The sequence below is a fragment of the Corvus brachyrhynchos genome, unplaced genomic scaffold, assembly GCF_000691975.1.
Source record: "Corvus brachyrhynchos isolate BGI_N302 unplaced genomic scaffold, ASM69197v1 scaffold188, whole genome shotgun sequence".
NCBI lineage: Eukaryota > Metazoa > Chordata > Aves > Passeriformes > Corvidae > Corvus > Corvus brachyrhynchos.
In genome coordinates this window covers 2,338,140-2,362,193 of record NW_008239647.1, presented here as the reverse complement: position 1 = coordinate 2,362,193, position 24,054 = coordinate 2,338,140, and the positions used below count along the sequence as shown (strand labels likewise).

General features: G+C 45.0%; 2 protein-coding genes across 2 annotated transcripts in view; one reads left to right on the top strand and one right to left on the bottom strand.

The window, feature by feature from the left end:
* The window catches only part of CMTR1 (cap methyltransferase 1), a 26,382-nt gene extending 11,385 nt beyond the window's left edge, over positions 1–14,997 (top strand). The window contains exons 9-23 of the mRNA XM_008639835.2: positions 297–415; positions 674–770; positions 1,976–2,108; positions 3,305–3,484; positions 3,889–3,945; positions 4,878–4,935; positions 5,566–5,634; positions 5,800–5,931; positions 6,427–6,549; positions 7,257–7,348; positions 7,981–8,049; positions 9,460–9,507; positions 10,088–10,200; positions 10,731–10,839; positions 12,549–14,997. Coding sequence (XP_008638057.1) covers positions 297–415; positions 674–770; positions 1,976–2,108; positions 3,305–3,484; positions 3,889–3,945; positions 4,878–4,935; positions 5,566–5,634; positions 5,800–5,931; positions 6,427–6,549; positions 7,257–7,348; positions 7,981–8,049; positions 9,460–9,507; positions 10,088–10,200; positions 10,731–10,839; positions 12,549–12,681 — 1,532 coding nt within the window. The 3' untranslated portion in view covers positions 12,682–14,997. The remainder of the gene's footprint in view (positions 1–296; positions 416–673; positions 771–1,975; positions 2,109–3,304; positions 3,485–3,888; positions 3,946–4,877; positions 4,936–5,565; positions 5,635–5,799; positions 5,932–6,426; positions 6,550–7,256; positions 7,349–7,980; positions 8,050–9,459; positions 9,508–10,087; positions 10,201–10,730; positions 10,840–12,548) is intronic.
* Positions 14,998–15,404: 407 nt separating this feature from the next.
* On the bottom strand, positions 15,405–20,911 carry CCDC167 (coiled-coil domain containing 167; the record flags this gene model as incomplete). The annotated part of the gene is made up of 3 exons (XM_017742335.1): positions 15,405–16,267; positions 18,371–18,423; positions 20,799–20,911. Coding segments are annotated over 3 exons (270 nt in total), but the record flags the coding sequence as incomplete, so codon positions are not given.
* Positions 20,912–24,054: the final 3,143 nt, after the last annotated feature.

Below are 24,054 nucleotides of genomic sequence, written 5' to 3'. Positions count from 1 at the left end.
ATATTATGTTGTCGTATCATCCTAATTTGTCTTTTGCTGAGGCTAATGTACAACGCATCCTTTGAGCATGGTTATTTTATGGTCTTGTTTTTGCCTGACCACACAATCTGAATAATTTTTCTAAATTAAATAGCATCTTTGGTGGTGAACAAGGGACTTTGTTAGTGCTTATTCGCCTATCAAGGTCTTTGTAATTTCTGACTAAATGTTGATTGAATACTGTAGATCATCTGCACATACTGATCTTTTGTTTGTACTTGCAAACGTGCTATTGATTTTCTCCTTTTTTTCTTTAGGAGAGGGTGGGATTGATGGAGACGGAGACATCACTCGATCAGAGAACATTACTGCTTTCCAGAATTTTGTTTTGGACAATACTGATCACAAGGGAGTGCATTTCTTAATGGCTGATGGGGTTGGTCAATTTCTTTTCTTCCTGCATGAAAAAAAATGTGACAAAACTGACACCTTGGTCTGCATACAGCAGGGTATTTGACATGTGTCTGTAGCTACAATGTGAAATTCTGCAAGCCTTGCCATTAAAATTCCTGGTGTCAGTTCTTTTACCTTAAAGAAACAGAAATGATCATGATTCCATGATTTAGTTCCTCAGAATCCTTTGCTTGACCAACAGATGTGTGGAGATACTAATCATATGCTATGTGCTTTGCAGGGTTTCTCAGTGGAGGGTCAGGAGAATCTGCAAGAAATCCTAAGCAAACAACTCATGCTTTGCCAGTTCCTTACAGCACTGTCCGTTGTCCGGACAGGTATGTTTTGTCCATTAATCTTCCTCCTTCACTAAGGTATGGGTGGCTCTGGGGAATGTTGCTGTACAGTTTTTATTAGTGCCTTGAAGTCTGCTCTGCTGTGAGGCCAGGTTGCACAGAATTGAATGTGTATGCATAAATCCTGAAATGGTTGTCACAAAGCTAAGAGAGCTGGTAAGAAAAATAAGATAATATTCACCTATTTTGCTTTTAATTAAAAGCATGAGCTAAAATGCATTAATTTAAAGCACTTAATTTGTTGGGTTATGTGGCTGTTTTGGGGTAGGGTCACGCAGTGTGATAACTGGACAGTCTGTCTGAGTTTTATGGCAGTAGCTGGACCAGCTTCCGGAATATTCCAGCTGATTGGAACAGAGAGTAGTCTTTATCCCGTTCTTCCTTTCCTCTGACTTCTGAAGGCTTTTCTCCTTTAAATCTGCCATCTGTGTGATCAGAACAAATGATGCCTCACCCTGTCTTAGCTGTACCTCATTGCTGCTAAATGATGGACCTTACAGCTGTGTTTGATTTTGATGGCTCCTCTCTTCCACTGAGTTTAGTCAGCCGTTGGCGCTGATATAGAAGACAAATGGCAACAAAATGATCATTTTTTTTATTGTGCCCTATGTTTAGAAGAACCTGAGGCAATGATCTACTTAGTAGTAGTCTCAAATGTGGTATGATAGAAGGTGCAGCCTTCTTTAAGTCTTTCCTACCTGGGTGGATGATAGTTCTGTAAAAATGCCTGCTTTTTGCCTGGGGAAATTGGGAATCTTGTTTGAAGGAGAGGGGCAACACAGACTCTTTTCTCTCTAGATGGCAAGTTATTCTCTTTAGGTAAAATCAAAGAGTCTTCTCCTCTAGTCTATGGTTCCTTGTTGCATATATCAGGGCTCCTCTTCCCTGGAGGCTTTGGGATAGCATGCTGCCCTGCTGTAGGGCACAGTTTAGGCCTGGAAGGTTTGCTTGGGAGACAGCCTACATACAGACTAGATTCTGGTCAAGGGAATGCTTTTCTCTTTGCTGCAGAGACATCGGGAAGATGTTTCATGAAGCCTTGCTGGCCCACTTCATAACTGTGTTCTGGATGCTGTTTAATTGCACAAAAACCCTGTTACTAGTTCTGCAGGAGGATTGAGGTGCTTGATATCTCCTTGTTTCCTTATAATCTGCTGGCATTGGTATAATTCCTCTTTTTTTTCCAGGAGGACATTTTGTCTGCAAAACCTTTGACCTATTTACTCCATTCAGTGTGGGACTTGTTTATCTGCTGTATTGCTGCTTTGAGAGAATTTGCATCTTTAAACCTGTGACAAGCCGCCCTGCTAACTCGGAGAGGTGAGATGCTTGAGCATGAGGGTCTACTAAAGAAAACCATCCTCTAAATACAGTGATAGATGGATTTGGGTAAGCCTCATGGAAGCTTTGTGATCTGCCTCAGTTAGCAGCTGTCTTGGAGGATGAAACATTTTAGATGTTTAGCGAATTACGGACAAGGTAAAGATGGTATTTGCCAAATTGCCTTTATGGGAAGGAAGCTGTGGAACTGGATATATAACAAATCCTATTTTGCATAAAATAACTATGGTTTCAGTGAAGCCAGGGGATATATAAGAAGTTGGACATGAGCTGGCACTGTGTGCTCACAGCCCAGAAAGCCAGTGGTATCCTGGACTGCATCCAAAGCAGTGTGGCCAGCAGGATGAGGGAGGGGATTGTGCCCCTCTGCTGTGCTCTGGTGAGACCCCACTGCAGTGCTGCATCCAGCTCCGGGGTCCCCAGCAGAAGAAGGACTTTGACGTGCTGGAGATAGTCCAGAGGAGGAACACCAACATGATCAGAGGGATGGAGCACATTTCCTGTGAGGAAAGGCTGAGAGAATTGGGATTGTTCAGCCTAGAAAAGAGAAGGCTGAGGGGTGACCTACCTGGTGCCTTCCAGTACTTGAAGGGATCCTACAAGAAAGATGGAGAGGGACTTTTGCCAAGGACATATAGTGACAAGAGGGAATGGATTCAAACTAAAAGAGAGTAGGTTTAGGTTAGATATTAGAATGAAGCTCTTTACTGTAAGGGTGGTGAGGCACTGGAACAGGTTGCCCAGAGGAGCTGTGGATGCCTCATCCCTGGAGGTTCAAGGCCAGGTAGGATAGGGGCTTGTGAGCAACCTGGTTTAGTGTCCATGCCCAGGGCAGGGGATTGGAACTGGATGATCTTTAGGATCCCTTCCAACCCAAACCATTCTATGATTCTGTGATATAATCTGTGCTTTCATTGTACCTGTCAAGTTTAGCAGAATTGATTTACTACTTGAGGGAGATCTTGGGGGTTTACATAGGGTTGCATTTCCCTGTCTTTGCAGAGCATAGAAGATGTATGATGACTCAGTGATAGGTGAGATTGCATCTTCTTAGGGATATCCAGGAGGAAAGAGTTCCTGTGATTTGGGAAACTGTCTTTATAATGGGAGTGTGGCAGAAAAGTTGGCTGTGTGAAAGAACTGAACACACCTGATCTCTCTGCCTTGCTCTGCAGGTACGTGGTATGCAAAGGCCTGAAGTCAGGGATTGATGATGTGCGGGATTACCTCTTCACAGTGAACATCAGACTCAACCAGCTGCGCAATTCTGATGTGGATGTGAATCTTATTGTCCCACTGAATGTGATCAAAGACAACCAGGATTTCTACAATTACATCGTCCAATCCAATGAAAAGTGAGTTACTATGGGTCATGAGGGCTGCTGGCTGTAGGCAGATTCATTTAGCATGGCTTTCAGGTGTAACTTCCTGCAGTCATGGAAGTACTTGTTGATGCTGCCACACTGCTCTGCTTTTGTTCCCTGAGAGGCTGAGCAGAGCAGGGGGACTCTGTGCAGACAGAAATGCTGTATTACTGTTAGTGACTGGCTTCTGAGTACTGTGTAGAAAAGAAAGTACTGCCTAATTAATTCCAGTGATCATCCTGTCAGTTTGAATCATGTTGGCTAAGATCCCTCATTGCTCTGTGAATCAGACTGGCTTCCCCCTGTTGTCCCAGCACTCTTTCTTGTTTTGAACAGTAGAACAATCTTGGTGGTGATTAATTTGCTCCCTGACTAAAACTTTTCTTCTGTTTTAGCCACTGCAAAGTTCAGATAAAGGCACTAGCCAAAATTCGTGCCTTTGTTCAAGACACGTGAGTATATTCCTCTGGCTTTTGGTGAGGACTGAATTAACCTACTATTAATGAATTGCTTTGCCCTTGTTTAATAAGTTCTTGATTTGAGCTGGTATTTGTCTTGGCCTTTGGGGCCAGGAAAGTGAAAAGTGCTCTTAGGTAGCTCAGTTTGTGTGTCTACCTGAGTTATTTGCAGAGACATGTGGGTGGCTGGAGGAGTCCTGAAAATTGATGGTCTGTTATCACCCTTGTTGAGAAGGCTTCCTTGCATTGCATGATTTCCAGTTACCATAAGTGAGCTTGAAAAACTTGCAGCTATTATGTTCAATTCAACAGTAACCATCCAAGTTGAGTGTGGTTCACAGTTGTTCGTTTTTCCAGGGGCAGTTCAAAGCATCTAAGTTATAGACCTAGAATTACCTAAAGCTTGACATTAATTTCTTGCATAAAACTAAAGCCATTGCAATGTTCTCCTGCCACGACTCTTCTGTTCAGGTGTTATTCAGACGTAATACGTGGTGGAAAGCTGAGTGCATATGGTAGTTAGGAATTGTCTTAGAGCCGATTCTACCTTGACACTGTTTTTTGTATGGCCTTCAGCAGATCTTCACTGTTATTCTTAAGTAGGGCTGTATACCCAGCTCTTGGAGATTAGCATAAGTTTGTACTAATACATAACTTATTGAAAATATTTATACCCAGTGGTACTTTCATGGAATGAAGTGATGGCTGATAGTCAGAAATGCAGACCATGAAACAAAGCTAAACACAGGAACTGGAGGGTGGGGAGGGAAGGCAGCATCCTCTTTTGTACAACCTGTTGTGGAGCAATTCATATTTGTTGTTCCCAAGCCAGATGCTGAAAGTTCCAAATTCCATAGGGCTGGGATATATAATGCTGTAAGATCAAGGAGGTTTCACCATCTTAACAGTCTGCTGTCTTTCTTTAGAACACTGAGTGAGCCCCGGCAGGCTGAAATCCGAAAGGAGTGTCTCCAGCTGTGGGGGGTAAGTAAGGTGTCAAGCAGGCAGATTGTGCAGTGACAGAAGAGTGGAGCTGCAGTACAGATAGGCCTTTCTAGACAGATGTTTAATATCTTGTCTTGTGGGAAAGTCAGAAACTGTTTCAAGCTGTTTATGTAATCAAACAGGATGTCCCTGATTTATTGTGTATGGCTTAACTGAGCAGGCTTCTTTGCAGTTGAGAATATTTCAGTGTACACAGAGTGAACTCAGCACCTAGATCCCAAGCAGCAGAGCTCTCTAAAAGGTCTTATGAGTCTGCAGATTCTGTTTCCTGAGCTTTTGACTGCAGTAGGGCCATAGATATGACAGTTTCACGGGCGGATTGTGTGTTTTTGATGAAAAGGTATTTCATCAAAATATATGTGAAATCAAAGGTTTAGATGAAATCTTTCTGGAGTTGCCAGTTGGTTTGTGTGAGATGTGGTATACCTACATTAAATTTGGAAAACTCACGACACACTATATTTGCCACATGACATCTCTTCTTCATCTCTAATCCCAAGAGCAGCAGTTTCAGGGGCAGGATGTTGTGTCGTATATTGAAACCAGAAGTGTTTCTTTGAATGTGCCAAAGAATAACACTCAGTATCAATTGTTTGGATTTGTTTTCAGATTCCTGATCAGGCTCGTGTTGCTCCTTCATCTTCAGATCCCAAGTCCAAGTTTTTTGAGCTGATCCAGGTGAGACCTTGCCTAGAGTCCTTTCATACAAATACAACTTTTTTTTCATATTGGAATTAAGAGATGAAGAAGCTAGTCCTGGATTATTGTTTTGTGTAGAAGTTGTGTTTACCTGCCTGTTGATGTATTGTGTCTGTCTTGCCTTTTCCATACTTTGCTCTTTAGGGCACAGACATTGATACCTTCAGTTACAAACCCACTCCTCTGAATTCCAGCACACTGGAGAAAATTCGCCAAGTGTTAGATTACCGGTGTATGGTGTCTGGAAGTGAGCAGAAGTTCCTCTTGGGGTTAGGGGTAAGTGCTAAAAAGTTTTGCTGATTAATTTCAGTGCTACTATTCTGCCTTGCAGTTTCATCCCATCCTTTCTTGTCCTTAAAGGCCTGAAAGAATCCCCATCAGTAGTACCTGAGACTGCTAGTTATTTATGTTTCTTTCTCCTGATGTCACTGCTTTTCACACTAATTAACCCTGTTTCTGTAATCTCAGCCTATACAGAGACCTGCACTCCTGCTAGTGTCTCTAATTATCTTCGCTGTCCTTTTAAAGGTGTTCTATTTCTGGTTCTTTGTGTGGATGTGAAAAGTCACCGGCAGATTAGAATCGGTGTTTTTGTTCCTTTGCTGTAGAGGTTAAGGTTCGTCCTTAAAACTTATGGTAAAGAAACTGCCTGTGACAGCCTAGGACAAAAAGGTTCTCTGAGGGTTGCTCTGCAACCTCTCATTAGAGGTCTCTTCTCCACCCCTGCCCTCAGGAAGCCTTGGCTGAATCTGACTCTGTCTTTATGTACAGAAATCACAGATCTACACCTGGGGTGGTCGCCAGTCAGATCGCTGGACAAAGCTGGATTTGAAAACTGAGCTGCCACGAGATACTCTTCTCTCTGTGGAGATTGTTCATGAGCTGAAAGGAGAGGTAAGAGCCTACTCTCTCCCTTACCATGTTGCTGCAAATACAAAGAGCAGTTTCACCTAATCTCTGTAAGATACTGCAGAATAAATGTTCCATCTGTGTCAGGTCCAAGTTTTTCTTTTTTGTATATGATCTTTAGAGTAACTATTTTGGATTAAGTTCCTTCTTTCTGTCCAGTCCTAGAGATATAAACTTTCAACACTGTTTTGAAAACACTTTGGACCTGATGTGTTGCTGTTCTATGTGGAACGGCAGATGACATTGCCACCATGACTGAATGTGTCTGTGGCTCTTTGGGTACATAACTGCTCAGTAGTGACTGCAGGCTATGGGGAGAAGACCTTTGTGGTATATTCACAGTGTAAAGTGAAAAATCCCAGCTGCCTGGGAGTTCCCCTGTCCTCTTGCACTTCAGATGAGGATACTGTAGTGCACTGGGCTTTGTGATACCTGATAAGGCACAGATAGCTGGTGATGGCAGCTGTGGTCCCACCTGCACTCCCTCCCGTAAGACGCAACTGGGTATTTGAGATACACCAGTTCTTGGAGGATGCCATGCTACAGTTTAATGGGCAGCAGGGAATTTGTGTGTTTCTAGTATCTGGAAAGGTGCCTTCTTGCTAGAAGAGATGTCCTGTCAAAAAACAGGCTCTAAATCAAGCTGAAATATCAACAGTCTGAATAATAAATCTCTGTATTGCCCTCCTTAGGGGAAAGCCCAGCGAAAAATCAGTGCCATCCACATCCTGGATGTGTTGGTGCTGAATGGCAATGATGTTCGAACACAGCATTTCAACCAGAGGTATGTAGGGTCTGGAGAAGCTTTTTTCTTGTACGTGAGTAGGAGTGACTGGGAAACAGTGATTAGACAAAAAGCAGAATGCTGAGCACAGGGAGACAAGTGCATTCAGCTGAAACACTGCTATAAAGATGAACTGTGAATGAAGCTGCTCTGAACTGAAGTACATATGGGCTTTTCCAACTGTGTCTTCTCTGTGTATGAGGGCAGCTCTAGCTTCTTTCTTAGTGTAGGATGAGCTAGGCATGGCTAGGGTAAACTGACCATTCTGGGAATATAAATGAGCATAGTTGGTAACTGGCTGAGGGAGAAAGAACCAGCCCCTCCGTTTCCTTCCTCAGGGACATGATGTCTCTGCTAGTCCTACTAGCCTAATAAATATATCAGTGTTCAACAGCATGTGGGCTTTTAGAGTAAGCTATGGAGACTCATTCCTAGTGGATAATGGGCAGTATCACTGAGCACTGAATTGGGAGGGTGGGGTGAAAAGAAGTCTTGCTAGACCCATTTGGCTAGCAGTGGAGGCAGTCTGGGTGTCCTGAGTTGTCTAATCAGTTACTCTGTTGAGACTGTTACCTACCCGCTGTGCCAAAGGCCTCGTTAAATTGCTGGGCTCTCTTTCCATGTTCATTCAGGATTCGACTGGCAGAGAAGTTTGTCAAAGCTGTTTCTAAACCCAGCCGGCCAGACATGAACCCCATCCGGTGAGTGACACCTCCTTCCCTCAGCTTGGCATGTGTTGGTGTCAGTGTGTTGGAGGACCTGAAGGGGAGTCACATTTCAGGCTGAAATTTGTAGTTGTGTTATGTTCTTTGGAAAGAGGCTAAAAGCTTTTTATATATTTAAGGTAAATACTGTTAACAGAGAAGTTGTGCCCTCCTTTCACACGTCAAACAGTAAAATTTTCATCATAGGTGGATTGGCTGGTGTTGATTCCAAATATGTGTGATTGTAGGTCTAGCACCAGTGAGCTTAATCATTGCAAAGAATTCTATGTCCTTGTCTGCCCTGAAGGGTCAGCAGCAGTACAGTGATGCTGACTGTTAGTAAATGCAGTACTAAGCAGCATCTGTGAGGACAAGGCTTTGGTTACAACCTCCAGGAAAGTTCCTGATAAAGGCCTTCAGCTTTGGTTGTCTCCTGGCCTTCCATTTCATTAATTCTACTGCAGTGGAGCATGAGAGCACCACTGTGAGGGTGTCAGATATGTATTGTGGACAAAACAGCTTCTCATACAGAAGCTTGAAGTGCAGCAATATTATGAAAGAATTTGGAGGAAGGGAAAGAGGATGTTCTCCTTGATGGCCTGATGAAAGATAGTAAGTGGAATCTCAGCCTAATGACAACAGACAGTTGTAATAATTGGAGGAGCCCAAAATGTTGGGGAAAGCTGAGGTGAAGTGAGAAGGAGAGCTGGGAAAATGGATTGTAGAGGGGTCATTTGCTGCTCCTGTGGAAAGGTGTTAAAGTGTTCCTGCTGTGCTCTTTGAAGCCTAATGCTTGTAGCAGTATGTGGGAAATGAGTGGTTAGGGTGTCTGATCAGAGGCAGTGCTTTTTCAACTTACTGATTGTTTTTCTGTGTCTCAGAACAACAAAACCAGTTTGATGTAATGACAGAATGATGACTCAAAAGAATCTTCCCTGATTAAAAAAAAAGGAAGTTCTTTTTGCCTCAGCGTAACTAACAAGTTTGTGCCATCTCTGAGGATAATGGTGAAGATCAGGTTGTTTAATTTTACTGTGAGGCCAGCATGCTGAGGCCAGAACCTGCCTTGGACTGACCTTGGTCAATTTATCTGATGGGAAAACAAAAGCATTTGACTTTCACTGGTTTTACTTTTCTGTGTAGTCAATCTGAGATAAAAATGCACAGCTTCCTTAGTAGCAAGGATGCTTATCTACTGCTTACAGCAATCCAACCATAAGGATGCAGGTGTCAGGTTTTCTCAAGCCAGGAAAAACTAGGCACTGAAGCATACGATAGAAGAGAAGGGTTGTGCCTGGCTACCTCATGCTGTATAAAATCAACCATTTGGCTGCTCCCTGTAGCTGGGCAGAAAAAAAAGCACAGTTTAAACTTTTTTGAAATAATGTTTTTGACTTTTCTTCCCAGAGTGAAGGAAGTATACAGATTGGAAGAAATGGACAAGATTTTTGTGAGGTAAGCAATTGGTGCAAATAAAGCATCAGGGCCTACTGAGGTTATCAGTCACTGGTGCACAGGAATGGGAGGGATGTTCTGATCTGCGCTAGAGAAGTCATGAAGAAAGAGCTGTGAGAGCTTGTGGTGGCTGCTGCTCCTGAGATGCTGCTGACTCAGAGCATCATTCTGCTGCATTCTGATGCCATAGATGTGGCCAATGCACTTCGTAACAGCTGGAGCAGCAACAGTGCTTGAGATTGGGTGCAGAAGTATCAGTGGCTTCTCAGTGGCTTGAATGGTCAAGAATTCACACTTGAAATAGGAATACCATTTGGATTAATTATGGTAGCTCATCACAGGTTTTTCACCACAACACTCAATTTGCAGTCTGATCTAGACAGGTCTGACTGGTTTCTCTTGTCCTTTGTGGGAAGGCAAAAACCCAAATTCTTCAGGATGTGATGATTTGGTCCCGTCCTGTGCAGTGCTTTCAGTTCTCGCTGTGACACTCTGGAGAAGGGGTGCAGGTGGTGCGATGTGTGCACACGCATGGTAAAGGAAGAGCCAATCTCCATCACTGCCTTCTCTCAATATTTAGGTTAGAGATGAAAGTCATCAAGAGTTCAGGGGGAATGCCGCGGCTGTCCTACACTGGCCGAGATGACCGGCACTTTGTGCCCACAGGACTCTACATCGTACGGACTATGAACGGTAGGAAGAGAGAGTCCCCACTCCCTCTCAGCTGTTCTTTGTCTCTCCAAGTGAAAAGTATTGACCAGGCTTGCTCACCTTGTAACTTGGTAAAAAATTAATGGCAATATTCCAGTGGCTAGAGACTTAAGTGTTTGCACGTAATGTAGCTTGGATTTGGGTAAGGTTTAGGGTGTTTAATATAATAGATTTTTCTGTTGTGGGTTGATTAGCTATTGTGTGGGTAATTCCATTTCTTTACATGACTGATTAACCTTCTTTTTTAATGAGATAATAATTTTTCATCAAGATGTTTTCCAGATTAATAGGACTTGGAAATACCCTATTTCAAATGTCAACTTCTAAATGGAGGGAGAAGGGATTTTTCTCAGTGAATAGAGAACAGCTTGGGAAGCAGGTTGTCCTGGGGGAAGGAAGGAAAAAGGAGTAATGGAAGGATCACAATTCTCCTCCCTAGTTGCACTGTATTTCTTCTGTGATTTTTTTTCCCCCTTTTATTATCTGTGTGATCCCTGTAACCCTTCTGCTAGATCCCTGGACAATGGCATACAGCAAAAATTTCAAGAAGAAATTCTTCTTCAACAAAATGACCAATGTAGCGACATACAACCTCCTTCCTGAAGCCATTGCACCCTTTCAGTGAGTATGAGCCCGAGCTGAGGCTATGGAAGGGTATCTGTGTGCGAGTGTATGTGTGTGTGCCTGGGTATTGGGAAGGGAGCTCCGGAGTGCTGTGTCCTTGCAGTCGTTTGCAGTGCAAGCGCAGCTGGTCGCCAGCAGGGTGTGCTGCAGGAGCCGGCACCTTCTCAGGTTCTCAGGAAACTGCTGATGTGGAATCATGGATTTTGCAATTAATGGCTATGAATAACAAACATCCCACAACTTTGTTCTGCTGTCTGCAGCAGACTTACTGAACCTTCTCCATATGGGAAAGTAGAAATTGAGCCCGGCAGCTGTAGTTTGCTGCATCTCTGTATTTAACATGTTTGGTTAGAAGTTGCTCATTTAAAAGCAAATTCCAGTTCATTTAGCCCAGGCTCTGCAATAACCTGTGGGAAGCTGGGAGCTTTTTTTTAAGAGAGTGAAAAACAGTGGCTCCTTGGGAAAGGATAGAGGCTTGTCATTGGACAGTCATTAGCATTGTGGCTGCTGAAAACCATCTGTATCTACTGAGTGCTAGGCTGAGGGCATTACCCAAGTGCAGCAAATCCTGAGTCTGATGCTTCAGGGCTCCTGGGTAGAGATGTTCTGCACTACCACCATTACCCAGGACTGTGCTTCTGAGTGAGAACTTGATATGAAATAGCACTCCTGATTTTCTCACTTTGAACCTCCTTACCTGTCTTAGAGCAGCACTTTCAAGAATCCTTAAGCTTTCTTCATGTGGTGAATGGCAGAACAGGCCTAAAAAGAGAGGCACGTGATGCTTTTTCCCTCCATGTGTCAGGATGTGGTTACTTCTGCCTATGTACTCTGAAATAGGCCAGGATGAACCTACAGGAATGGCTGAGGAGGTGGAGGGAGTGCTTGTGTGGGACTCCAGAAGGGATGTGTTGTGGTTAGTGAGTACTAATATGTCTATAATTAGCCACTGACATGTGCTCTTGTTGCTGTGCTAGTACTGCTTTGTTAGAACAGAAGCACTAAATAAGCTATGAATATTAAGTGTCAGTAATTGTACAAAACTAAAGGCTGCTGTGTTGGAAGTAATTAGCAGCTCTGATTTCATTATAGCTGGGACTGTGTTGATGCAGTTAGGGAGGGCTGTCCTTGATGGATGGAGTTGGGAGATGGTATTGTAGGACCAGAACTCTCAGCAGCCAAGCAGAGCTCAGTTATTTCACACGAGGGGAAGGAGGGAATGTTTGTAGCTGCTTTTGTACGGTGGGAAGTGCTGTTTGTTTGCAAAGCTCCGTAGGACAGCTGTTACTGATTATAGTAGGTATGTGGTGAGTGATTAGGTTGCTGCTCCTGGCAGATTTTCTAAATTCTTCATTAAGGCCTTTCCATTGCCTGCAATGACAGTTTCATCCTCTGAGAAACTTGGGGGGAGGTAGGTTTTTTTCCCTAGTGACCTGACTCCTTCCAGCAAATACTGAACTGAATTTGAGTGAAGGTAGAATTAACAAGTTTGTTTCCATGGAAATCTCTTAGGCTTGGCTGTTGCTGTACTTTGAGGGCTGTAGAGTTTGTAAGGTGAATGAATGAACGCCCTGGTCTTTTCTAAGGCACCTGTTTGAGTATTTCTGCGTGGCTCCCATTGCAAGGGCAGCTGTCTCTGGCTGGGATGAAAGTGTTTTCCTTTCCCTTCCCTGACAAACTAATCTTGCTCTCCTCTCTGCCCACAGTGTTTGCCATTACAGCCGCCTCTTCTGGGAATGGGGGGAAGGTGTCAAAGTGCATGACTCTCAGAAAAGACAAGATCCAGAGAAGCTATCAAAGGAGACTGTCCTGTCTTTCATCCAAGCACACCACCCCTAACCCTGCTCTCTTGAGGGTGCAGGGAGGGGCTGAGCCCAGCTTGGATTCTTTGGGGACTGATGGGACTGGGAAAGCTCCACAACTTCTATCCTGGTATTCTCCAGAGCTGATTTCCTGGAGATGATAGAACCCAGAGGGTGGTATGCAGAAGGCACAGGATGAGGCTTTACCCTGGTAGTGTATATAAGAATACAGCCCAGGTAGCACCTGGTGCCAGGGTACCCAAGGTGACTCCTGGAGCCGAGGCCTAATGTCCTTTTGTCCTGACCTACTGCATGAGGCCAAGGGGCTGGCAGCTTTCTTTGCTCCTGTTCAAATGTTCAGTAAGGTTTGTGGAGCTCTGTGTGTGCCAGAACTCCCCAGGCTTCTGCTTCTCTTGCAGTGTGGGATGGAGCAGAGATGTTCTGATGGCAGAGCTGGTCAACAGCACATTGAAGCAGCCCTGCATTGTTCCTGGCAGCTGTCTCCTTGGCCTTGTCAAAGGCTACACAATCCAGTGGAGGGTGTTAAGTCTTTGTCGAGCTGTGGGCAAAAGTTATATATTCTTGTCGGTGTCTCCAACACTTCTGTTTATCATGGCACTCAGCTAGCCACTGGCAGTTCTTATGTGATGGGCAAAGGCCAATGCAGGTGATGAGTAGAGTTCCTGGCACAGATCTGATGTGCTTACACCTCTGCAAGCTGCTGTGACAAGGATTTCCCCTCTCCAGGTTAGTGACTGATGCCAAGCCAGCAGCCTGGGACTAATTTGTGAAAAGGTACCATGGTTGTTGTACGTGCTTCATGGTACTTCTGAGACCAAGGTGCTTTGGTTCTTGGTACTCAACATTATTACCTAAACCTTCAGGGAGGAAAGTGGATGTGGGAGGAAAGACACAGAAAAGCTAGGATGCTGAAGTTTCTGGAAGAAATAAATTATGGGAACGTCTAACTTAGTTAAAAAGACCCAGGGCTTCGGTAGAAAGGTATCTTGATTTTAACCATGTTGGTTAATCAGAAGAAATCCAGTCCCCTGACTGTGCCCACTGGAAAAGTTACCAGACTTCCCTTTATAAAAATCAGAGTGGCTTTGAAATCCTCTGTATCTCATTTGGCTCTGGAACTGCATTTGGGGTGAAGGCACAGAGCCAGGAAACTCTCACTATGGCATTTGTGTCAAGACTTCTCCACGCACTTCTGTGCCAGGCTCAAAGTTGGCTTCTGTTGTATGTTTTACCTTCACTTCTGGCTTCCATGGCACTTTGCCAAGTCTTCCGCACAAATCAGAAGATAACACATAGTTGAATGCTTTCGGACAAGCAGCAAAATAGCCCCCTTTGTTTTTGTTTCGTTTTTTGTTTGTTCTTGGCTTGTTTTTAAACACTGACTGGCAGTAGGGAGAAAAGTGATTTAGGGGTTTGTCTGAACTGTGCCTTAAGGAAAGCTATAGTTCTAGAATCTATAGCAGATGTTTAGACTGTGTCTTTTTCTCCACATCCATATGAATGATTTGAACAAGCCTGTGCAGCAAAACAGAAATTTTCACTTAGACACAGGTCTGTTGAAGCAGTGGAAGGACTGCCGGCTAATGCATCCTCCTAGCTGATCTGTAGACCCTCTCTGTTCTCAAACATTGGTAAAACGTGTATGAAAGAAATGGTGGCTCTTCCCACTAAACAACAAGAGGTGTGTCACTGGTAGTTTTGTCTTGACAAAGGCACTTCCATGAGGGACGAGGAAGAATCTCTCCCAGTGGGCAATAAAGTACCTCAACCTCTGGTGTCCAGGCCTGTGTGTACAGTTGGCTTTTTAAGCCAACCAGCAGTTTGAGTTTTGAGGACCTCTGTGGACTGCCTTGAGGCTGTTCCAGTGCCAGCAACGCATGCTGCTCCCTCTGCCAGGCTCCTTTGTGGAGTGTTGTGTCCTCAGCTCAGGGCTTTGACTCCTGGTGGCTGGCAGACAGAAGTGTGATAGGAAGTAAGCTAGGATCAGTGTAGACCTTGGAGGGTACAAAAAAACCTGGTCAGTCTGCAGGCTAGCTTTTATGAATGGATACTTTATTTACTCAGTTGTCTCTAGTTCCTCATTTTAATTTGCTTTTATTTTTGATGCACTGAACCTTGATTCTGAATCTCCCTTCAAGAAGGCAAGCATGAGCCACCCAGCTACTTGCTTCCCTGCTAAGGGAAGAGGGAAGGGGAGGTGAGGAAGGTCTTGCTGAAGGGAGTGTGTTTATGTATGTTAATTGCACAATGTATTGTTATTAGGCTTTGTATCATTTTGTGTTGAATTCTATGCTTTCATGTTCTATTACCAATACAGGCCCTTTGGTTGACAGCAGTGCTTCTTTCCTTTGCTTCCCACAAAATTCTGGCCAGCAGTGTGTGCCATTGTGGCAACAGAGAAATGCCCGGCAGAGTTAAATTTTCAAGGCAGTCCCTTTTAAAGGTTTTTGTGGCAAGTTAGAGCATTGGAATGAGCGGGCACTACAGGGGACAGTTTCTAGCACTCCTGCAGCATGCTAGGATCCTGTTCCACTCAAAGGAAGTACATTCCAGGCCACAACAGACCAGTAACCCACTGTTGAGACCTCACTGACCAGGGGGTTAAGTGCCTAACCCAGTCTAGGCTTACCATGGTGCAACGTGTGCCAGTAGGGAGATAGCAGGATGAGAATAAAGCAGTGACTGAGAAACAGGACACAACAGAGAAAAGAAAACCAACCAAAAAAACAAATCAGGAAATTAAAAGGCCAAAAGTCAAAATAAATTTATTTTATTTAAAGCTCTACAGAAGCACTTCTATCTCTGGGGGTTGATAGTAAATTCTCTTCTGCAAGCACTGATTCTCAAAGGCACAAAATGGCTGCCAAGCTCTTACACACTGGAGAGGTAGGCAGATCTTCTCACAGCCCAGGCACCCAGATCTCAATGTGGATGCTACCTGCTTGCAGAGATACCTACATGCTATCTGCTTTTGTGGAGGTAGGATTCCTTTGATCCTGGAAGTCAGGGTGGAGGAGGAAGCATCTTTAGCTCAGCTCTGGGAACATATAAAATCACAGTACTTACAGATTACCCTTTGAATCAAGGGCTTGGTCCCTTCAGTTTATGGCTGTGGCACAGGAGCCAAGAAGATGGTGGGTATTCCACCTGGGCTGGGCAGAAAGCGCACCTGTCTGCTATTACAAAGATCCTCTTCAAAAGGGAGAATGCATTGCCTTCCTGGATCAGGCTGGATGGTCCTGACTGTGTTTTGAGCAAGATGGCACCACCTTGAGCTCTGCTTGACCTGATTTCCAAGCCAAGTGTGCTGTGATTTCTGGTTTGTCTCCTGTCCTCGATTTGCAGAGAAAAATCTTCCCTACCACAAGGCTTGGAGACAACAAACAAGAACAGTAATTTGAAATGCTGATCCTCACCCTTGGGGGAGGCACAAAGGTGAGAGGAAGAAGAGCTCCTTGCAGGAGTCATTTGTGCAGCAGGGAGAATTCTTGAGCGCAATCACATTGTCCAGCAGGCGTAAATAAGAGCAATCAGCAATGCCATGGCCACAGCAAGGGCAGCATTCTTGCGATTTTCCTTACGAAGCACACTCAGTTCTTTCTCTGGGAAACAAACAGAAGACTTGCCTGTGAAGGTTCTTCATGTTGCAGCTACATCTCCTTTCAAAACTCTCTTAGAAGCACAAAGCTACCTTGGCCACAGGCAAAAATTTTGGGAGCAGTATGCAAAGCTGCCAATTATGGGATATGCTGAATGGGAATTAACTACCCAAACTAGCAGGAACCCTTTCATTTTCTCTCATCCTGGCACTCGTCATAGCTGTGCTTGGGAATACTTCAGTGCCAGACCAGTTCCTGTTGGCAAATAACATTGCTGTAGGCATCTACTAAGGACAGACTGTCACTAGAATAATTGTTTGTTCCCTAAGAGAATGAAGGACACAGGAGGGCAGAGAGCTACTTCTGCTATCTTCTACATGTAACAGTGTGGTAGCTCCTTCTAGTGCTAAAATTTAAATACAACTGTGGCCACCTTTGAATGTCGCAGAATCTGTTGCTTACACCTCAGAAGGATCAGTGTGGAAAAGGTCTGAACCTGGACACTCTTATTCTCTTGGGGTCTGAAGCTTTTTAGAGATAGGTTGCTTTCCCTCACCCTGCTTTACATAAGAACCACAGATGCAGAGAGAGGAAGACAGTGGCTACTTCAAGTGTGGAGTCTTGCCAATCTCCATTTCTGTCTGGTTCCCTTTACCAAAGATGAGAACCCCACTCTTGCTAGTTCTGTTCCACAAAACTTTGCTGGCTGGTACAGGCAAGCAGTGAGGCCTCCAGCCTTACACACTGCATGGGCAAACAGCAGTAAGTGTTTGGCAGGCAGGGTTGGGTGTGGACTGTCTCCAGAGAGACTGCTTTTGTTGCGGAGTTCATCTGCAGTGACTGCACAGGTTACTGCCTCTATAGTTTGCAAAAGCAGCCTCCAGCAGTTCCCCAAGTGGTGTTGGTAATAAAAACAGACTTTCAGCTGTTCTTTCTGCCCCCGTTCTTCACCTAATACAAGCATTCTCATGCAACACAGAGCAATCTGCTTGAATCTGCAAGGCCACAAAGGAGATGACAGGGTCACATAAACTCATGCACAGCAGTGCCAGCTTAAACTGATGCTGGCAATGCCATTGTCAGCAGCTGCAGTTCATGGCCTCCAGTGCATCAGCTGGAATAAGGAAAGATTTAATCAGAGCTCATAGCAGTGATGTCACCATTAGGTGAGGCTGTTGCTGCTGTCTGAGCTGCTGTCAGACTGCTCTGCTGCTGCCATCAGGGATAGCTGACTGCTGGCTGGTAAAAGGATGGCAGCAATTTTCAGTCTTCTGCTGTCTCTAGTGGTAGGCCCTTAGGGAACAGCTTTCAGGCTGTTTAAAGTAAATGTTAGTCTTCTGGAAACAGTCCTCTAACATGAGTTATAATTACAAATTTGCTGGCCATACCCCAGGTTTCAATGCTCTAGACCTAAAAGAATACTTGTGCCTCTTCCCCTTGTGTGAGCTCTGGTGCCTGCACAGCTGCAGAGTATTGCCAAGCAGATAACACACTGATCAATACCAGGAGCCTGATGATGTCCCAAGCAGCATCTCTAGTGGCTGTCAAGTGTGGTATCTCAGAGGGACTCTCTAACTGTCTACAGCAGGACTTGCATCAAGGAAAGACCCTGGCTCTCTAGAACTGCAGGTAGCACATCAGTGTGAATTGCTATGCTCTTGTGCTGAGTGGCCCCATAAATTGATGCAGTAAGAACCTTCCCCAAGGAAGGTATGCTTTACTACATTCCTGATAGCACTTACCTTCTTGCCTAGCAAGCCTCTATTAGGGAAAAAAAAAAAGGTTGGGGGTAGGGATGTTAAAAGCTACTTGAGCCAATCTGTTAGCTATGATTATCTAAAGACTGGTAATTTGGGGTCTGTGGAAGGGGCATTTTCTCCCCTTCATTAGCTGATGCTTATTTTTTTCCCTATGGTAGTACAGCTCAAGTAGGAGGATGCAGCCTCCTGTTGTAGTATGCTGACTACATCTCCATTAGTCTAGCTCCCTTTGGTTGAATCTAAATTCAAAGGCAGAAGTCAGAGGTGGCAGGAGCTTGAAGACAAAGCTAAGCTGCAGCACTGATCCCATCCTGCCCAGAGGGACCATTTTTAATGAAGCTCTTACCATAGTTGTCAGCTTTGGTCATTAGTAAGTTTCTCTCTCTCTCCAGTGACTTTCTGTAATGAGAAGAGGAGTTCATTACCTGCGAGGCACAACACAGCCTATTTCTTTGCTTACATGATGGAAGAGAGACTGTCCCCACTGCTGGGGATATCTGCTCACAGAATGAGCCCCTCACCCCTCCCTGTGGAAGGGTGACAGTTTAGAAGTACCCAGTTGTGCAAGAGAAGAGATGCAGCATTTTAGATTATTTTTTCCTTCCCCCAAACTGCTTCCTATCTCTCCTTTCAGGAGAGCAGTGTAGGCAAACAGCTAGAAAGGGCTCTTGGATCAGTCCCCTACTCTAGTTCCCCCCAGGTGAGGCAGGAAGTTCTCACACAGCTGTGGGATGAGGTGGGGTCCCTATATGCTCTCTGGAGGATCCTGCCCCTCCACCACATCTGGCTTAGTGCTGGAACAGTAATTCTTCTCACCATTTGAAGCTGGGATCCCTTTGTCAGAGGTATCCAATTTACAGAAATTGGCGAACTCAAAAAAACAAGCTGAATCCAAGCCCAGTACCAACCAGTTATTAGACTTAAGACTCATAATAACAGTAAAGACGAAGTCAGGCCAACCCAGCCCTTGTCTTAAACTGCACAAGATAATTAATTGATATACAGTATAAAATATAAACCCAAAACAAAATTCCTGAAAGCAGCAGTGTTTCCATTATGGCAGTGAGGACACAGTCTTTTCAGACTGTGCACATAAATAAACATGCACTAACAAATTATCTCCTCATTCAGAGAAGGCAGCAAGTGTACCAGAGTTTGTTGTTCCCCTTGGGGCACAGCAAGAACAACCTGTAGGAGGAAAGAGATCCAAATCTATGTATACAGCTAGTTAAGGGAGGGCAAGAAAGCAAGCTACGTCAGGAGCAGCAGGAGAGGAAAGGGCTCTTAAAGAAAACTGGGGAAAGGCAAGGTGGAGAGCAGCCAGGAGGAAGTGAGAAGATAGATTTACCAACATGACTGAGCTGCTACTTAGAAACTTGCCTTGTGAAGAGAGTCAAGGGAAGCAGCTTTGAGAATGAGACATGAAGAAACCATGACAACTGAACTTCAAAGTGGGAAAGCAGAGCTCCTCTTTGTGTGCTATGCACTGAATTGATAATTTTGATCACGGTACCTTCCCTCCAGGGTTTTTCAAAGGGTCTGGGATAGGACAATGGAAGTTCTGTTTCTATTTCCATAGAAGCTGTAAAATTCATAGGAGGCCCCAAGAATCCCAATTCATAATTCTTTGCTCTAGGCCCTATATTTCAGGCAGAAACCATTAAATATCCCATCCTGTCAAGTTATCATAACTGTAGGTTTAGTTGTTGGCCACCTAAGTACCAGATAAAGAATACAGACAGTAAACAAGGAGAATTTAGGCCAGAAAAGGATTGCTGAGATGAGAGGCAGGAGGAGACAGGACCCTGTCTAAATATGGAGGGGGATATAAAACTCCTGTAAAGGAGGACAGGGAAGTGCAAAGGAGAGTTTAACAAAGAAGTTAAAGTGAGCCTGGTAAGTATCAGGGGATGGAGACATCACTATTGCTATGATCATTTCTAATGGGGTTCTAGAGGACAGTATTGTAGAGCAAGCACCAGCATCATCAGTAGTACTCCCTGGGCCTATGATTGAGCTTCCCAGCCTTTTTTTGCGAGGAGCAGAGCAGTAGGATGCTAGTGACTGAAAAGATGTCCTCAAGCAGAGAGATTGGAGAATCAAGTGGGAGACCTAGGATCTCTTGCTTCATACTCAAGAGAATAGCAGGTTCTGCCTGTGTTTGCTACAAAAAATCCAGGCCAAAGTCCTTGCTTGAGTCCCAGCTCTAGAAGCCAACAGTTGCTGCCTCTACAGCAGCCACAGGTTTCAGGGGAATTGTCCCTCTTAGCTTTCCCAAGAAAAGCCAGTGTGTCAATACATCCAGACACATTAGCAACGCAGGCACAGATATTTTCCCTCAGCTGCTTCTGCAGCTGGATCCCAGCCTGGTTTGGCCCTCAGTAGTAGTTGCTGCACATCTCTCGATTGAATTTGGGTGCCTTCAGCAAGGCTTGAGCAGCAGCGTGCAGAAAACCTTTGCCAGACTCACAGAGCAGGTTGGTAACAGGCCAGGAGCCAGGTCTGCAAATGAACTGGCAAGTTTGAGGCACTACTTGTCTGGTTGTGGCACAGGCTGGAGTCAGGCTGTTAATAAATTACAGCTCGCTCTCTATATTATCGCATTTCTCACAGGGGCAAGTTCCCCAAGAAAGCTCCAAGCTGGGGGAAAAGAGTCTTGTCCTGGGGAAATCACACATTCTGACCCCTTCAAGAGCCCTTGCTTGGTCCTACAGCAGGATGGCAGCTAGCTGAAGTGCACAGACAGAGCTGTGAAAGGAGCTGGTCAGCAGTACCTTCCTTCGGGGCTGAGCTTCTCCCTGCGCAGCTTAAGATCCACCTCTTCCATGCTCTGTCTGCAGCGTGCCAGCTTCTCCTCCAATCCATCAATCTGAAAAACACACACCAGTCACTGTCATTTCTTCTCCCAGCTTACCAGGAACCATTCCCACTCAGATGGTGGCAGCTCAGCCACTCCACCTTCTTCCTCCCCAAATCAAGGGAAGAACCCCGTATCTCTGTAGAGATCACAGCACAGAGAGCTCATCATCTCCCAGATCAGCCTGTGTTCTAGACAGCGCCCAGACAGCACAGAGAGCTCATCATCTCCCAGATCAGCCTGTATTCTAGCCCAGACATCGGTAACATCATCATCCCAGACACACCCAAGCCAGCCCTGACACTGCCTATTGTGTGGCTGGCCAGCACTCTTTTGCTAGGATCTGATCCTGTTCCAGGCTGTTCTAGTTTCTTTGCGTGTAGGTCCACAATTAGAGGATAAAAGAGAGACACTGGCCTAAACCAAAGCCTGAAGGACAAGGTCTTCATTTAGCCCTGTGAATGGATGTAGAAATTCATGGGATGTGACTACAAAGCTGTCTGGTTGGGTGAAGAGGGAACAAAAGGATACCTACAGTCTCTTACCCAACTGCATCTACAACAGCACAGGAATCTGCACAGTATGCTCGAGAGCATTTGCCACTGCCTCCTTCAACCTGTACCAAGTGTTGGCAGCAACATATTTCTGTGCAGAAAAACGTTGGTTAGCTCATTGTGTCTCTTCATCAAGTATCCCAACAGCCTGAGTCTTCCTGTGGAGGGGAGTAACCACAGAGGGTTGATTTCCTTGTGTGCAAACAGACTGCCCAGGAGGGAATCCCACCATGGGCAGCAGTTCTGGGAATTATTCCTCTCTTCTGCCTGGCAACCACAGCGTAGACATCTTGAGGAAAACTTTATCTTTCAACCTTGCTTCCAGCAGGGAACCAATGGGACTAATCAGGTAACATGAACACAACAACCTACCTGAAAGAAAACAGCCTTGGTGCACTGAGGTGGCAGTGACCTCTCTTTTGAGCTACTTAGTGCAACACTCCTGCTGTGCCTGGTTCTCCAGGGAAGGCCAAAGCTGGCAGCATGGCCTCTTTGTGGTGGGAGCGTTCTCCAGACGCTAAGAGGGAGCAGAGTCCTGGTTAAAGGTGGAGTGAGCTGCCTGGACTCCAGCCTCAGAGACAGCCCAGAGCACAAACACACTCATAAACAGTAATAAGGAAAACAAAATCAAAGGTAGCGATCCCTAATTATTGCTGCTTTGGGATCAGCTCTGTTCTGATCAGCTCCTGTTAATGAGCTCATTAACAATCTCACACCTTCTGCTCAGGAAAGGCAGGCAAGCATTATAACTAAGCAGGACGAGAGAGAAGAGGCTTGACATAAAGCAGACCATGAAAAGAAGTTTAACCAGTCAGTTAAATAGGCTGGAAGGAGCACAGCAGAGCTGGGGAGGGGGACACATATTGGAAAGCTCAAATAAATCTTTGATTTATCAGATAGTAATTTCAAAGTCCTGGGTTATTAGGCAACTCTGCCAGTGCTGTTGAGATGCCAAACTCCCCAGAGGCACATGCACAGCTTCCTGAGCCCAAGGGAAGCACCAAGGCATATCATCTGATCCCAAAGCTCAGGGAATAGCACTTCTGTGTTTGACAATGCTTGGGTTTGCCTGGATGAGGGTAGTTGTCCTCCTCCATTCCCAGCTGCGCCAGTTAAGAATGTTAACTCCACCTGCTCATTGCTATGTCATCCACTACAACTCAGTCAGCATGATGCATTGCCCCAGTCTGCTTCAGGGCCAAGGAAGGACTTCACCCAGGCCAGCTCTGACCACACTTATCAGCAAGTTAATTTAATAGCAGAGTGCAGTAGAGCAGAGGTGGGGTGTTGGTCCAGTCAAATTTAAGAATTACCATCTCCCTCACCAGTTCCTATCATTTGCAAATGGCTGTTTCTGCTCCCTTAGCTGTTGGAAGCCCTTCCATGCACACACAGCAAAAGATGCTTCAGGGTGTGTTAGCTGGCTCCTCCTTAGCCAGCACCATGGCTGCTCTGGATATACATTTAAAAATACTGCTAAATAATATGTTAATGAATTAATTAGTTAGTCAGCTGCCAACACCACCACTAAATTATCCATGCCACTGCACTCCTATCCTCTCCTCCAGAACTGCTCCTCCTGCTCAGTTTGCAGTTGCTGTCACTAGTACATTCTCTGCCCATACTTCCCTCATTCATAAGACTTAACAAGAGTATATTCTGCTCAACTTTGTCAGTGCTTTGACTTTCTGCTGACTAAAAATCTCCAGATTCCACATAATACTTTAAAGTTTCAACTGGTTTTACTGCTCTTAAATCAAAACCCAGGTTTGGGTCCCCTGCTGGAGAGCAATAATTTGCTAATAAAACACATGCCCTGAAACTGCACCATCAGCTGTGCTGAGCTGGGGGCACAAGGGACAAAAAATAATCAGAAAAAAAAAAAGGCAAGGAAGGAGGAACAGATTGCTGAATGAACAAAATACTTTTCTTTCAGAATCTCACTGCTTCTTTTCTTCTGGCTAGTCTGGGTTATTAGGGGTTCTAAGAAAGGACAAGAGTGAGGATTCACAGATGCTGTCCATTCACTGTGCCCCAGCTTTCCCACTTATAAATTAAGACAATATAATCTGCTTCCTGAAGGCAGCTCATTTGAGTAAGAAGCCTCAGACATCGACCCAAACTATGGGCAGAGCACTATCCTGGTATGTCAGTGCCATTGCCTTGCTTGGCATTTAGGATCTGCTCCTGGAAGCCAGGAGTCTCTTGCCAACTCAGCCATTCAGGTAACTCTTCACTGCAGGACGGAAGACAGAAACAGAAAATAAGCACAGGGAAAAATCAGAGTAATGCCTGGGAACTACTGATTACTCTCTGGGCTGCTGAGGAAACTCCTTGGGGGGCCATAGTCCGTAAAACTGTAGCACAAGAAAATCTGTAGAGCTTTGGCATCATTCCCTGCTGCAGCTAGCTCTCCAGGACAGCCATCCTAGAAGCAGATGCTTCTATCTGAGCTTGCTGTGGATGGAAAGCTCTCCCCCTCCTACTAAATAACACGAGGTTAGTAGGTGTATGTACCTGGGCACACTGGAAGCCTGCAGAAAAACAAAGAGCCAAGCTCGCTTACCACCCCTGCACTTCACACTGCCTTATCTTTTTAGTGGCAATCTCAGCACAGTG